The sequence below is a fragment of the Corylus avellana genome, chromosome ca2 (assembly GCF_901000735.1).
Source record: "Corylus avellana chromosome ca2, CavTom2PMs-1.0".
Classification (NCBI taxonomy): domain Eukaryota; kingdom Viridiplantae; phylum Streptophyta; class Magnoliopsida; order Fagales; family Betulaceae; genus Corylus; species Corylus avellana.
In genome coordinates, this window is record NC_081542.1 from 50,382,450 (window position 1) to 50,399,460 (window position 17,011).

At 42.4% G+C, this 17,011-nt stretch overlaps 2 protein-coding genes and 1 pseudogene across 2 annotated transcripts; all 3 read left to right on the forward strand.

The window, feature by feature from the left end:
* The first annotated feature begins 2,680 nt into the window (after positions 1 to 2,680).
* Positions 2,681 to 7,475, forward strand: LOC132172120 (trihelix transcription factor DF1). Its single transcript, XM_059583571.1, has 3 exons — positions 2,681 to 3,237; positions 6,198 to 6,826; positions 7,134 to 7,475. Exons 1-3 carry the CDS (start codon positions 2,801 to 2,803, stop codon positions 7,154 to 7,156), a joined length of 1,089 nt encoding a protein of 362 aa, XP_059439554.1. The 5' UTR covers positions 2,681 to 2,800; the 3' UTR covers positions 7,157 to 7,475.
* A 2,380-nt stretch (positions 7,476 to 9,855) lies between these two features.
* Positions 9,856 to 13,868, forward strand: LOC132171452 (uncharacterized; annotated as a pseudogene).
* A 944-nt stretch (positions 13,869 to 14,812) lies between these two features.
* LOC132172851 (nuclear transcription factor Y subunit B-6-like) lies at positions 14,813 to 16,916 on the forward strand. The gene is made up of 2 exons (XM_059584418.1): positions 14,813 to 14,929; positions 16,137 to 16,916. Exons 1-2 carry the CDS (start codon positions 14,878 to 14,880, stop codon positions 16,769 to 16,771), a joined length of 687 nt encoding a protein of 228 aa, XP_059440401.1. The 5' UTR covers positions 14,813 to 14,877; the 3' UTR covers positions 16,772 to 16,916.
* The last annotated feature ends 95 nt before the right edge of the window (positions 16,917 to 17,011 follow it).

Below are 17,011 nucleotides of genomic sequence, written 5' to 3' on the forward strand. Positions count from 1 at the left end.
CTTATATGAAAAGACTTTGAAAATTAATAATTATTCCCACCCCATTCCGGCCTCCTATTCCAGCATCCTTTCTACCTGAAAACAAGAAATAAAACTGAATGAGCCCAAAGGGGGCCCAGCAAGTAAAATCCACAACCATAAATAGTTTTACTCCTTGTTCTCAGTTTTGAAAATCATTTTCGCAAATAAATATAATTCTAGCCATAATAATATCTGTATGTACGGTTGCATCTCCCGTAACATATACATACTATTACATCTAGTAATAGATCATCGTTGTAAATCATCTTTATAAATCATCATCATAATGCATCATTATAAATAATCTTTGTAAATCATCATAGCATATCATCGTTGAAAATATAGTATCATTTTCTCATAATAAGGCCCATGTACACTATTATCCCTGTGCACGAGGGTTGCGGGTCCTTGTGACCATGGCACTGAACTGTGGCCTCAGCCATGCCCGACCGTCAATTAACTCTTTTCTTGGTGCACTCAACGGTCTGTTGATGGAATACCACCTTCTGGCATAGCCTCCTTCAGTGGTTTCGCCTCCATCCGAGTATCGGTACCGAACTCTCATCTTATCTTATCTTGGGGCCAAAAATACTCTCCTCCATACATGTGTCCTCATTTCATAAACATTTATCTCATCTCTTGTACTTTTCTTTGTACTTCTTTTGATGCATCTTAGGGCAACATGTAGGAGGGTTTATCATCTTTTTTCTTTCTTATAATCATCATCATTTCTCAACTTTCTTTTCTCAAAATGGAAACCTTTTCAAATATAAACTTGTTGTACTTAGAAAGCGTTTAAATAAATAGAAACTTTCTAGATAATTCTTTTAGAAATCCTTCATGCATGCAACATAACTTCATAATACGTAAATAAAATAATCATTTACAATTTACTAAAGAATGAATAAATAGCATGACATGAAGTAATTTTAGAAGGGGTAGTGAATTTACTTACCTCTAGACTGAAGCTAGAAGTGGTATGAAGGAATCTAGTTGCTCCAATAAGACTAACACCACTAGTATAACTTTTGAAACTAATTTCTAAAGTCCGCTATCTCTTGTGTTCTTTCTTTCTTGTAGCGCTTGGTCTCGCCCTTTCTCTCTCTGTTCTGAGTAAACACTCTTAGAAAGAAGAAAGACCGAGTAAAAAGCGGAAGAAGGAAGAATATATGCAAGAGATGGAAGAGAAGATGAGTGGTGAAAATTGTGAAGGAGAAGAGCTCTATTTATAGGAGAAAATCAAATACTATTTCACCAACCCTATACTATTTCACCAACCCTATACTATTTCACCAACCCTATACTATTCTACCAACCCTATACTATTCTACCTATACTATTCTACCTTCTTATTCTACCATACTTATACCTACCATTTACTATCCTATTATTTCACCAATTACCATTCTCTAATTACCACTCTCATAAATTTCCCAAGAATTAAAATCCTTAGCTACAATGGATATTAAAATAACATCATTATCAAAATAATCTATTTAAATAGCTTTGAAAATTCTGGGACACTACAGTCCCGGTCAGGTCCCGAGCGGGTCCCGATCGTGTCCCGATCAAGTCCCGAGAGGGTCCCGAGCGAGTCCCGGTTAGGTCCCAGGCGGGTCCCGGGTAGGTCCCTCCGGGGTCTTGGGCGGGTCCTAGTCAGGGCAGGTCTCGGTCAAGTCCCGGGCACGCCCCGGTCAAGTCCCGGAAGGGTCCTGGTCAGGTCCCAAGCAGGTCCCAAGCGTGTCTTGGTCAAGTCTCGGGCAGGTCCTGGTTAAGTCTCGTGCAAGTCCTAGTGGGGACCTTATTGGAAAAAATATATATTAAAAAAAAAGATATTAAAAAAAAATTATTTTCCGTGTGCAAGGTAAACGCCGTAAAATGTTTTCGACGGAAAATATTTTCAGGGAAAATGAATTTTCTGAAAATATTTTACGAAGGAAACCATTTTACGTCGAAGTAAACGGAGCCTAAATGACAAAGTTTTCTTTCAAATTGGATTGAAGGAATTTCCTTTAATCTAGTCTATAAAAGTGACATGTGTCCCTTTTTTTAATAACATGTGCAGTGCACATTAGTTTTTAATAAAATTTATTACAACTTTGTTCCTGCTATTAAAAAAAACATGTGCATCTCACATGTTAAGGGACACATGTAACTTTTATAAACTAGGTTGAAGGAAATTCTTCCACAACCCAGTTTGGAGGAAAACTTTGTCCTTAATTAAATAGGCCTAATTATGGTTGACTTATATAATCATATATTCATATCTTAATACAATTGTTGATTTTTTATGACCCTCGAACTCAACACAAAATTAGTTGGTTAAGATTGAAAAATTTGACTCGTTTAATTAAATAAATTATATTAAATTTAACCTATATAATCTTTTTTTTTTTTTTTAAGATATTAACCTATATAATCATGTATACATGTTTCAATATGATCCAAATCATGCACGCAAACAGAGATTATCACGTCAAGTAAAAAAAAAAAAAAGTATAACCCTAAATATAAGAAATTATGAACTTGCCACAGAACTTACCAAGTAGGAACGTTAACGTACATGCCGACGCGTAAGCTCCAAGGAGGCAAGGACACTGCAGTAAATAACTGCAAACAAAGGGCAATCCGAGTGATTTTACGAACACAGTCAAAAGACTCGAGAGGCACAGAGCGCTTTATTGGGGATTTTTACCCTCTTTTACTCTCATTTACCGAACAACTCAAAACCCTCGACAGCGCTAAAAGATATTATTTTTACCATTCACACCACTGTAAAATGGAGCGGTTCGCCGGCGACGGTGGAGCTCCGAGCATGGAGATGGCGTTCCCGGACCATGTGGCGCCGTTTCCCGAAGCGGTGGAGCTTATCTACGCGCATCCGACGGCGGCGATTCACTCGTCCGCGGAGCTAATCGGGCACGGCCAGACCCTGCCGCCGAAGAAACTCCGTCCGATCAGGTGCTGCAGTGTCCGGTATCCGGAAGCCCTCTCCGGGACTCTAGGGAGTTGCTCGACGGAGGAGGAGGAGGTGGGGTTTCTTGACGTAGTACGCAGCGAGTGCTTTGAGGCTCCGGGGAAAGCTTGTGCCGGTGAAGCTGTGAAAGGCGGTGGCTTTGGTGGTGGTTTGATGGGAGATGACCCGGATATAGTCGGTTCGGGTCCGGGTACGGGTGAGTGGGGTCCTAGCTGTGAGTACGAAGCCGAGGAGTCTAGGTGAGTCCGTGAATGTGTTTGGCAGTTATCTACAGCGTTCACTTTCAATAAATTTAGATCCTTTTTTTATTTGGTTCTCTTTGAGTTGTCTATTTTATTAAATTTCTTTTTTATTGTTTGGAAAAGTTAAAAAAAGGGGCTTTCCCAAAGTGATCTCGGTATAAGTTCTTGCTTTTCTGTGTTGTTTACTTGTTTTTCCGTTTTACTAAGAAGTTGGGTTTTAAATTTTGATGCCCAATTGCATAAGAACATCCAAGAGACTTCTTTTATGGGAATTTTTTCTCTAAGCACTTTGATGAATTCTATGAGAATTTTATAGGAAATTGAGATATGGGTAAATGTGATAGGTCCCAAACAGATAATAGAAACACAACAAATATTTAATATAATATAAAGATAATACACGTTACAAATCTCCACTTATGGCTCCACTTAGGGTGGGAGTTGAACCACAACAGAATTAGAACTCTACACCAAATCCTCCATATCCCTACTACCCTCACTAACTAGTAAGTAGTAACTAGTATTTAAAGACTATACTAACACTACCCATAATACACGTTCCCAATTAACATAACCCACGTTTCTCTCCACATCATGGGCAGTTAGTTAGTGGCCGATCATTCCTCCCCTCTTCGACAAGCACCTTGTCCTCAAGGTGGAACATGAGAATTTGAAGTTGAAGGTTTGTAACCACTCTCCAAATCACGTCCTCCGGTGGCAGATGTTCCCATTGGATTAATGTCTTTAACCATTCAGTGGGATCATCTCCTTGATAACGTGGAAAGTTCATTTTGGCATAACATGGTGGTATCAGAGCCATCCCATCCAAACCTTCATCCATCCAAACAATCTAACATCTCAACCATGACCCTGTGGGAAGAAATTGATGCGATCTTTGATAGGATAGATCAAAGGCACATTGAATTCCAGCTTCGATTTTCCAAGCCATTCTATTCACTCACCGAAAAATTGCCCAAAATAGACCGCAGTTCCAGAAACCATTGCACTTGCCGCCAGATAGCCACACGCCGCCACTCCACCCACTTCGCTACACCAATGGATTTTGCACCGCAACACAATCGTGTTCCCATCCCAGTTCCACATCTTCCTTTGTGGCTCAACAAATGCAAAAAGAAGATGATGTGCTTTCTTCATTTGGCTCAGAACAAAAAAAATAAAAATAAAATAAAAATTCTTTGCGATACTGGACGCACCTTTCACCATAGCAGTTACAGCACAAGTTTCTGCACATCAACCTTGCGGACAAGGTTTCTCTTCAAGGGAGGGCGAATGATAGGTCTCGTAGGACTGAACATCGACCTCATCAGCATGGGTTAAGACATGGGTGGTAGTTTTTAGCTTCAATTGTTAACTTTATCATTTAATGTCAATATTTGTTAACATGGGGTAGTGGGTAGTTTACTTAGATTGTGGGTAGTTATCTTTAGTTAAGTGGGTAGTTTACTTAGGTTGTAGGTAGTTATCTTTAATAAAAGTAGTAACTGTTGTTGTATCAAGTTTATATATATTTGTGTCATTAGAATAGAAATGGTAGAGAAGAAAGTGTTTCTATTGTGGTATTCCTCTAGCCCTAAGTGGAGATTTGTATTGTGGTTACACCCACCCCAAGTGGAGATTATCAATTTATCTTATCAATTGGTATCAGAGCACAAGGGTATGGCTACTAATCGTGAGAGAATTGAATCTTTGGAGGTAGATGTATATGACGTTAAGGAAGGCATTCAACGCTTGGTGGAAGGAGCAACTAGCTCCGCTGATCGCATGCAAAGAATTGAAGAAGCCTTAAATGAAATCTCAACTCTTCTTTTAGTGCAACGTGGACCAGTTAACCGTCAACCATACTGTACGTATTAGCAGGGTGGTCTTTCAAGAGGTTTTCATCAAGGAGGGGCAATTGGGCGACAAGCAGTGGTGCCACGTTATGCCAAAATGGACTTTTTACGTTATCAAGGAGATGATCCCACCAAATGGTTGAAGACATTAATCCAATGGGAACATCTGCCACTGAAGGGCGTGATCTGGAGAGTGGTTACAAACCTTCAACTTCAAATTCTCACGTTCCACCTTGAGGACAAGGTGCTTGTCGAAGAGAGGAGGAATGATAGGCCACTAACTAACTGGCCATGATGTGGAGAGAAGCGTGTGTTATGTTAATTGGGAACGTGTATTATGGGTAGTGTTAGTAGTCTTTAAATACTAGTTAGTGAGGGTAGTAGGGATATGGAGAATTTGGCGTAGAGTTCTAATTCTGTTGTGGTTCAACTCCCACCCTAAGTGGAGTATTATCTTGTTCTGACTGGGACCCACTAGGGTATCAGAACGTATTATCTTATTTATGTGTTTGTATTGTGGTAGAACTCCAGCCATAAGTGGAGATTGTAACGTGTATTATCTTTATATTATATTAAATATTAGTTGTGTTTCTATTATCTATTTGGGACCTATCAAAATGTTGTCTTCTTTTAAAATGGTTATGGTCCTGCCGATTTTGCCATTATTGCTCATGGTTTGGTTTATTCTTTTTCTAATTTGTTGGATGTCAGTGGTGGTAGCTTTTCGGACTCTGGTATTTTGGTATTACAGATAGGTTTGGGGTTGAAATGGTGCTAAACGAACTTGTGGTAAGCCAGGTGATGTAGGAACTTGGCACCAAACCATATAGCTGGATTAAGAAATTTTTTGTAAAAGGGTTGTATTTGAAGTAGCATCCCTTGATCTTTCCACAGAAGAAAAAAAAATTTGCTTGCTGGAATGTTATTAGTTTCTGTTAAGACTTCGTAAAAATAGTGGGGGTAGAAATTAGGACTAGCGTAAAAATTTGGTGGTACAAGTCATGGACTCTTCAGGTTTTCAAGGGTTTGGATATTAGGATTATGTTTTAAACCAAACCCCAAAACACTTCTAAAACCAATTTGACAGATTCTTTCTGCTTGCAGCTCATCTTCAGATGATGAGAATGGTTGTGATGATTCAACAGCAAACTTCAGAGAACCTATGAACGGGAAGAGGAAGAGAAAATCAAGGAGAAAGCTTGAGCTTTTTCTGGAAAATTTGGTTACTAAAGTGATGGAGAGGCAGGAGCAGATGCATAAGCAGTTGATAGAGATAATAGAGAAGAGGGAGAGGGAGAGAATAATCAGAGAAGAAGCTTGGAAGCAGCAGGAGATGCAAAGAATGAAAAGGGAGGAGGAGTTGAGAGCTCAAGAGACATCTCGAAGCCTAGCCCTCATTTCCTTCATCCAGAATCTGTTGTGCCAAGAAATTCAAATTCTCGAACCTGTAACCACTCAATGCAAGGGAGAGGATGGAGGTCAAATGGGTATGCAAAATGACATTAAGTGTAATCCAAATAACAGAAGATGGGACGAGGCAGAAGTACAAGCGCTGATTACACTTCGATCTGCTTTGGAACATAATGTTCCCCTTACAGGCTCCAAACAATCTATATGGGAGGAGATATCTGTTGGGTTGCGCAGTATGGGCTACAACCGGACTGCATTGATGTGTAAACAGAAATGGGCGGGCATCAACAGGAACTTCAGAGGGAAGAAGCATCCTACTGATGGTAAGATATGCCAATATTTTCATGACTTGAACATGCTATACAGAAATGGACTCATTGATCCAGGGTTTCTTGGTAAAGTTACAAACAGTGAGATTGAGGCCAAGAGTGAATGTAGGCAAAAATTTTATCAGTGGTTTTTTATGACATCAGTGATTTCAAAGAAGCAGCTTTGGAGCAAATATTTTTTTCCTGTGGAACTCTTATTATATCAGCTTTGAACTTTTGGATATATACATATAGTATTGTATTTTATTTGGCTGGCTAAAGCGGAGTGTTTTAATGCTTTTTTTTTTTTTTCCAACTGCAGATGATGCTATGGAGTTAGCCTGAAATCGACTGCTGGACTGGAGTTGGTATTGCCTTTTATTCTTCCTCTGTTCATTCTAGCTTTTGTTAGCAACTGGTAGTTGGCAATATTGGCATGCAAGCTTAAAGAGTTCTAAATTGGTTGATACCCTTATCATATACCTGGGCTTTGGTAGCTGGTGAACGTGCATATCCTGAAGGTGATCGATTTTGTCAGCAAGGTTTTGGGGGTCGGAGTTTTACAATTAAAATTTGCCATGTATCCGGTAAGCCACAACATTGTTCAGGCCCTTCTGCCTAAGACTTATTTTTCATGAATGGAGACATCTAGTTGAATAAACGATATAGCGATGTGCCAGATTGAGGAAAAAAAAGAAAAAGAAAAAAGAACAACCCTTTATACCAAAAACCCCTGTAGCAATTTCTGCTTCCAAAATGAAGAAGAAAAGAAAGTGAATCCTGGACCCTTCTGGCGTTGGAAAAGCTATCGCACTTCAGGAGCTGAGTGCTCAACAGAATAAAACACTAGCAGCATTGTTTTTAATCTTCAATAGACTTAAAAATTTAAGATCAGCCTCAGGATTAGGGGTGTTCATTTTGCCCACCCACGGCCACAGCCCCGCTACCAATGGTTGGCGGCTAGTAGGTGGAAGAAAAAAAAAAAGGATTCCCGACTTTGTTGGGTCGGACGGCATAAAGAATTATGAAATGTCGGTTTTCGGATGGCATAAAGGACTTTGTTGGGTGTTCATTTTGCCTGCCACAGCCCCGCTACCAATGGTTGGCGGCTAGTAAGCGAAATAAAAAAAAGGATTTCCAACTTTGTTGGGTCGGATGGCATAAAGGATTATGATATGTCAGTTTTCGGATGGCATAAAGGACTTTGTTGGGTATTCATTTTGCCCGCCCACCGCCACAGCCCCGCTACCAATGGTTGGTGGCTAGTAGGCGGAAGAAAAAAAAAAAAAAATGATTTCCTACTTTGTTGGGTCGGACAGCATAAAGGATTATGAAATGTCGGTTTTCCGACCCAACCCGACGTAACAAGGAATAATAATAATTTTTTTTAAAAAAAAAATTGGTAGTTTGCTCAAACGGCGTTGTTTACACAGGTACGTAATATATTCATGATCACCAAGTTAGCAAACCTTGTAGTCACTTCATTTTTCAATGTTGAAGCACCAAACGCCCCTTCTTCTCTGACTTTCTAGAAGTTTCCTCATCTTCTCATCTCACCATCCCTCCGTCTCACCGGCATGACCACTCAAATCTCACCGTGATACCGTTGTATGTCTTGTTTTATTCTGTATTTTTATTAATGTATCATCATGTTTGTTATCGTTATCGTTGTGATACTGTCAATTTTTTTCCCATCTCACCGTTGTCGGTGTAACACCTCTGAGTCTCTTCGTCTTTGGTCTCTCTAGGTGAGGAAACGCCCTTTTTTCTGTTATGCATGTCTCACTGCCACCGGCACCAACTTGGCAATGTTGGTGAATGTCGAAAACTCCCCTCCGACCGAAAAAGTTGGTGACATATCTGACTTATATGGTTTGGGAGGAGGCCAAAACCCCATTTCCACCGCCAACTTCACCAACACGTAGCCTACTCTGGATTTGTTGGGTTCTTCCATGAACACTGCTAAAATAGACGTAAGTAGTTATTGTTCATGTGTGTACATTTGGCACTTTCTCATTACCATACAAACATAACTTTAAAAAAGAAATGAGGAAATATATAGAAGAAGATGGGGGAGAGAAGGATGACTGAAATAACGATGATAATTCAATAGAACAAAGCACAGTTTGTCTTAATTATCGCTTGTAAGGATCATCCTTGTTTGGTCAGTGTAGGCAATGACGAAACATAAATTTAATAATAAATCGAAGACTAAGAAAGAAGAAATTATATATGGTAATTAAAGGGCTTCAAGAATACATATATATGTGTGTGTTCAGAATTAAACTATCTCCAAATGCACATTACATTCTCTCTCACAAACGGAGAACCAAAAATGTGTATTACAAACGACAAATCTCAAAGGCTATTAATATATATATACATCAGTTGGAGGCTTGATGGAGGAAAATGAGAATGGCTACCAACGCCACCACGAAGATAAGGATAATAGAAGCAGGAGGCGGTTGCAATGGACCCATCAACAATGGAAGAGAGAGGAGCAGAACCGCCACCAGGACTATCATCACTAATGAACCGGCGCCACACCCATACTTTTCCATCTTCATCGATCGTAGCCTCTTCTGCAATGCCACCAAAGGTTAACTGGTAGAAAAGAAAAAGAAAAACAAAAATCACATGCATGCGCACATTTGGGCGGGTATCGTTTCATTGGGCATATAAATCGTTTGCATGGTGTCGCTTGGGAGAGGGAAGCAACAGTTGGCGAAGTAGGATGCTAATTAATTTCCATATAAATTTGAACACACTTTCATAAGGAATAGATCCTGGTCCATTTTGGACCGGAAAATATCCAATTAATAGTCAAATACCTGTCTCAATAATAAAATAAAATAATATACATTTTTAAAAAACTAACGGGACGGCTGGCCACCCTAGATTTTATTATTATTTTATTAATGGAACATGTGTCTCATTTATGGCCTAAAATCTCTTTAGAAAGATTCTGACCATTAACTTGATACGAGGATCTATTCCCGGGATTAGAGGCCCCCTCTTACTCTAGTTAAATATTTCTATGAAAACCCTAATTCCATCTTTTCTTGTCTAGGGCTTGAGTAATTGTAACCTAATTCCATCTTTTCTTGTCCAGGGCTTGGAGTAATCGTAACCTCACCATGGACCCGGAGATCTCGAAGACCCAGGAAGAGCGGAGGCGCATGGAGCAGCAACTGGCGTCCCTGACCTCCGTCACCTTTGACACCGACCTATACGGCGGAAACGACCGCGATGCCTACGTCACGTCCATCCCCGTCAACGAGGATGATGAGAACATCGACACCATGGACAACGAGGTCGCCCGCAAGCTCGCCTCCTACACCGCACCCAAGTTTCTCCTCAAGGAAATACCCCGTGGAGGAGCCGAAGACGACAACGACGTCCTTCTGGGATTCAAGAAGCCTCAGCGCATCATCGACCGCCAGGGCGACTACCACAAAAGGAGTCTCAGCCGCGTGATCTCTCCCGAGAGGCATGACGCCTTCGCCGCTGGCGAGAAGACCCCGGACCCCTCGGTCAGAACCTACGCCGACGTAATGAGGGAGGAGGCGCTCAAGAGGGAGAAGGAGGAGACTCTCAAGAGGATAGCCAAGAAGAAGGAGGAAGAGGAGGCCTCCATCAAGGAGAATAAGGCTGCTGAGGATAAGGGTCCCAAGAAGAGGAATCGGTGGGACCAGTCCCAGGACGAAGGCGTTGCCGTGGCGGCCAAGAAGGCCAAGACGACGTCGGATTGGGACTTACCGGAGGAGACAACCCCGGGGCGGTGGGATGCGACTCCGACTCCTGGGAGATTGGGCGATGCAACACCGTCTGCGTCTGTTGGAAGGAGGAATCGCTGGGACGAGACGCCAACGCCTGGGAGATTGGCAGATGCCACCCCGGCCGGTGGGGCTACTCCTGGAGCCACCCCGGCTGGGATGACGTGGGATGCCACGCCAAAGCTTTCAGGCCTCGCCACGCCCACTCCGAAGCGGCAGAGGTCAAGGTGGGACGAGACGCCCTCCACCATGGGCAGCGCGACCCAATGGCGGGGGCAACGCCTTCTGCTGCTGCTGCTGTGGCGTTCACACCTGGGATTACTCCCGTGGGCGGAGTCCATCTGGCGACCCCGACGCCGGGGGCAATCAATCTGCGTGGCTCCATCACCCCGGAGCAGTACAATTTGCTGAGGTGGGAGAAGGATATCGAGGAGAGGAACCGGCCTTTGACCGATGAGGAACTGGACTCCATGTTTCCGCAAGAGGGTTATAAGATTTTGGAGCCTCCAGCATCCTATGTGCCTATTAGGACGCCGGCAAGGAAGCTGCTTGCGACGCCCACTCCGCTGGGGACGCCGCTGTATTCAATTCCCGAAGAGAATCGCGGCCAGCAGTTTGACGTGCCCAAAGAAGCGCCTAGTGGCTTGCCGTTTATGAAGCCCGAGGACTACCAGTACTTTGGTGCGTTGTTGAATGAGGAGGATGAGGAGGAGTTGTCCCCTGAAGAGCAGAAAGAGCGGAAGATCATGAAGCTCTTGCTTAAGGTCAAGAATGGAACACCACCGCAGAGGAAAACGGCGCTGCGGCAGCTTACTGATAAGGCGAGAGAGTTCGGGGCCGGCCCCTTGTTTAACCGGATTCTGCCGTTGCTTATGCAACCCACTTTGGAGGACCAAGAGAGGCATCTCTTGGTGAAGGTAAGTGATAGGGTTCTTTATAAGTTGGATGAGTTGGTACGCCCTTATGTGCATAAGATTCTTGTTGTGATTGAGCCCCTGCTGATTGATGAGGATTACTATGCGCGTGTTGAAGGGCGAGAGATTATTTCCAATCTTAGTAAAGCTGCTGGCTTGGCCACCATGATTGCTGCTATGCGACCAGATATTGATAACATTGATGAATATGTCAGGAACACGACCGCCAGAGCTTTCAGTGTTGTTGCTTCTGCTCTTGGGATTCCTGCTCTCTTGCCCTTCTTGAAGGCCGTGTGTCAGAGTAAGAAATCATGGCAAGCTCGGCACACTGGGATTAAGATTGTTCAGCAGATTGCTATCTTGATCGGTTGTGCTGTGCTTCCTCATCTGAGGTCTCTTGTGGAGATCATAGAACATGGTCTGCTGGATGAGAATCAGAAGGTGAGGACAATCACCGTATTGTCTTTGGCTGCTCTTGCTGAGGCTGCTGCCCCCTATGGTATTGAGAGCTTTGACTCAGTGTTGATGCCTTTGTGGACGGGTATCAGGTCACACCGTGGGAAAGTCTTGGCTGCGTTCTTGAAGGCTATCGGCTTTATCATCCCGCTTATGGATGCGAAATATGCTAGTTACTATACTAAGAAGGTTATGGTCATTTTGATTCGTGAGTTTCAGTCACCCGATGAGGAGATGAAGAAGATTGTTCTGAAGGTTGTGAAGCAATGTGCGAGTACGGAGGGTGTGGACATTCGCAATGATGTTCTTCCTGAGTTCTTTAGAAACTTCTGGGTCAGGAGGATGGCTTTGGATAGGAGAAACTATAGGCAACTTGTGGAGACAACGGTGGAGATGGCAAACAAAGTTGGTGTTGCCGATATAGTAGGGAGAATTGTTGAGGATCTTAAAGATGAGAGTGAGCCTTACAGGCGAATGGTTATGGAAACCATTGAGAAGGTAGTTGCCAACTTGGGTGCATCTGATATTGATGCTCGGTTGGAAGAGCTTCTTATTGATGGAATCCTTTATGCCTTCCAAGAGCAGACCAGTGATGATGCCAATGTAATGCTTAACGGGTTTGGTGCGGTTGTGAACTCACTTGGGCAGAGAGTGAAATCGTACCTACCCCAGATCTGTGGTACCATAAAATGGCGATTGAATAACAAGAGCGCAAAGGTGAGACAACAAGCAGCTGATCTCATTTCAAGGATTGCTCTTGTCATGAAGCAGTGCCTGGAGGAACAACTGATGGGTCACCTTGGTGTTGTCTTGTATGAGTATCTTGGAGAAGAGTATCCGGAGGTTTTGGGATCAATTCTGGGAGCTCTTAAGGCAATTGTCAATGTTATTGGTATGACAAAGATGACTCCTCCTATAAAGGATTTGCTTCCTAGGTTGACACCAATTCTGAAGAATAGGCATGAGAAAGTCCAGGAGAACTGCATTGACCTTGTTGGACGAATTGCTGACCGTGGGGCTGAGTTTGTTCCGGCGAGGGAGTGGATGAGAATTTGCTTTGAGCTTAGCTTCTTGAGATGCTTAAAGCCCACAAGAAGGGTATTCGGCGAGCTACAGTGAACACCTTTGGGTATATTGCCAAAGCCATTGGACCACAAGATGTCCTGGCTACCTTGTTGAATAATCTCAAGGTGCAGGAGCGGCAGAACCGTGTCTGCACAACTGTCGCCATTGCTATAGTTGCAGAAACCTGTTCTCCCTTTACGGTTGTGCCGGCTTTGATGAATGAGTATCGTGTGCCAGAACTTAATGTGCAGAACGGTGTCTTGAAATCCCTCTCTTTTCTGTTTGAGTATATCGGTGAAATGGGAAAAGACTACATCTATGCCGTGACCCCATTGCTTGAGGATGCCCTCATGGATAGGGATTTGGTTCACAGGCAGACTGCGGCTTCTGCTGTTAAGCACATAGCCTTGGGGGTTGCTGGTTTGGGTTGTGAAGATGCTTTAGTCCACTTGCTCAACTATGTGTGGCCAAACATTTTTGAGACTTCCCCGCATGTGATAAATGCTGTCATGGAAGCAATTGAAGGAATGAGGGTGGCCTTAGGTGCTGCTATTGTGCTAAACTACTGTCTTCAGGGGCTCTTCCATCCTGCTCGCAAGGTTAGGGAGGTCTACTGGAAGATTTATAACTCACTGTATATTGGAGCACAAGATGCTCTTGTGGCGCATTATCCTGTGCTGGAAGACGAGCATAATAGCAATATTGTATACATGATCAGTAGGCCTGAGTTAATGATGTTTGTCTGAATTAAGTGTAGTTTCATTTTACGTACCTTATAGTACGTAGTTCATTCGATCCCTCCCATTAATTAATGTTTGCTGTCTTTTACCAATAACAGCATCCCAATTGACTTTAAGAATACCAACTAGAGGACACTTGTTTGTTAACTTCAGGTTGTCGATAACATTTGTTAAATCTCCCAATTGACTTTAAGAATACCAACTAAAGGAGGAACCCACACCACTTCTTTGTTAACTTGAGGCTGTCGATAACATTTGTTAAATCTAAGTAGCTCTACAAATTGAAAAGCAATAGTAACTGTTCTTGAAGGAGAAAGAAAATCTTCCCCAAAAACAACAACATTACTCGCGCCTCAACCAGATCTAGCACGCCACAATCAAAAAGATATGAATCTCCTCGATCTTTATCCAATCTCTGCATAAGCATTTCAAGAAGTTGAACAAATTAAAGAAACAGTATTATTACAAGCATTCCGATCCAAAGGAATATTTTCACCACTCGTGAACACGTACTGAATATTCCAAATCTGTTTCCTGAAACAATGTGATCAGACAGTAGCACTAGAACACAATTAATAGAGTTAAAATTGAAAGATCATATACAAATTTAATTAAATAAATTATATTAAAATTAACCTATATATAAGAATATATAGATATTTCAATACGATGATATTCATACTGATTCGTAAATATATATGAATTGTCACCCTCATATATCCACGTACGTGTTCATACTACATGAGCAAAGGGCGTAAAAACAAGATGTGCCAAGAGTGTCTCAACCCCATGGCCGCACCGGACGTGGGTCCAACTTGAAAACTAGCTAGGCCCACTTCCATAACGCGTCAACCGTGGTGCAAATTGGGGGTTCAGGGAGCAACCTACGACTGCCGGTCATGTCAACCTGCAGCTCTGAGTGCAGTCCAACTGTAACTGTTGTTTCTAACCGGGTAACACCAGGCCGGGTTCCTCGTTCATGTCGCCGCTTCCACGTGGTGTCCGCTTTTGGGCATTATATACCTCGACACTTGCCAAGTAATACATACAAGCTTCAACTCCACATTGATCAATTTTTCCAGAGAGATAGAGATCGGTGTGTGGAGAAATCCCAAATGGAACGTGGAGGCTTCAATGGCTACCGCAAGATCCCCAACGCAAGCTCTGGTAAAGTATATGTCGGGAGAGAACTACGTGATATGCATTTCATATGCTTATATATATCTTGCTTATCATTTTCGCATGAAAGGATGAAAAACAAGCTGAAAATAGTATCATTTTATTAGTATGTCGAAGATATTGCCCAGTGTAGTGTTCTTTTCTTGCATGCAAATGAATTAATGTCTTCTTCTCTTTTTCACGTTGGATGAATATATTATGTACATTATAGAAATGTATCTTCAATCTGATCGATCAGCTCCCTCTTAGCAAGAAGATAGGCAGCATTTTGAGTTTTCAGACTCGGATCGATCAACTTTTTTTTTTTCTTTTTTCAATATATTTCCTCATCAATGTTCAAAACATTATTGGCACCACGATTTGAACTGCGAGCCCTGGCTAGGGCTTTTGAAAGAACTCGATCGGACCATTTAATTTTGTTGATATTTTTGGCATTTTTTTTTTAATCTCTATTTTAACTTTATTATGTTGGATATGTATTCTGGTTTTCTATTCACAATAGAATGGTCTAAACATCTGCAAATAGATTTATGGGATTGACAGTTGCTTTGGTATCCTTCATTTCAGTAATAATCTCGATCGATCTCCATGTCTCTTCTTTTCTATTCAACTCAAAAGTACCATGAGCTGAGAGTGCTGCATGTAGGGTAAAATCGTAGTTGAAACGAAACGACTGAGGAAATTTTGAAAATATTGCTGTGGGGTTGTACAAGTGGCATGCACAATCCATGCAACATATGACCCCACAGGAGACAAGTGCCTTCCATGCATAAGCTAGCATAATTAATTTAAGGATATACCCCCACTATATATGTCTGTCCACTTCAAATTTATGTCCGTACTCGACATCTAACTCCTATTTTACGCACCCGTTTTGAGTTGAACTGGATTATTTATCAATTATGAGAGAAAAAAACAAAACAAAAAAAGCTACTTTTTTTTTTTTTTCTTTTCTTTCTTTCTTGGAGTTAAGAGCGACTTCGGAACGCACCTACTACTTTTCTCGAGGTGCGTTTAAGGTGATGACATATATATGAAGACGAAAAAACATGAATAGGCCGGGTTGGCTGGTTGTTTGTCTTCTTTTTCCGAGTCCAATCACAGCCAGTAGTCATGTCAAATTTGTGCTATCTATATATATATATATATATATATGAAATTGCGTCAGATAAATAGAACTTTTATATCGTCGCAGGACTGAAGCTGACAAATATGAAAATGAGGCTGGCGGAGATGAACCACGCCAACAATCATTCAACCACGGCTGAAGACAACGAATGCACGGTGAGGGAGCAAGACAGGTTCATGCCGATCGCTAACGTGATAAGGATCATGCGCAAGATCCTTCCTCCGCATGCCAAGATCTCGGACGACGCAAAGGAAACAATCCAGGAGTGCGTCTCTGAGTACATTAGCTTCATCACCGGCGAAGCCAACGAGCGGTGCCAACGCGAGCAGCGGAAGACAATCACCGCCGAGGACGTGCTGTGGGCAATGAGCAAGCTGGGCTTCGATGACTACATCGAGCCGCTCACGGTGTACCTCCACCGTTACCGTGACATGGAGGGCGATCGTGGGTCCATAAGAGGTGAGCCGCTGGGGAAGAGGGCGGCGGTCGAGTTTAGCACGCTGGGGGTTGCTGCTGCTGCTGCTGCTTTTGCGCCTGTTTTCCAGATGGCCGGGCATCATCATCACCATGGGTTTTTTGGAGCTGCGGCTGATCATCATCATCACATGGGTGGTGGGTACTTGAGAGATGCAGCGAATGCGGGGTCATCCCAGCAGGCTGCTGCAGTGGCAAACGGTGAGCCACATGGGCAGTACAAGTGAGTGAACTAATTAACCTACTTAATGATCATTGATCGATCAGGGGTAACACTAACGTAGTTGGTGGAAGAAGAGGGACTTTGGCTGTTTCAATCTAATGCATATGCATGCAATGGAATAACATGGTTTTTTTTTTTTTCTTGAGAACGAGACCTACTAATTTCTTGCCTTACAATTTTCGATCCATGATATCTCCATATCTCTCTAAGGAATAATTAAGAAGAGAGAACGTAATCACCAAAG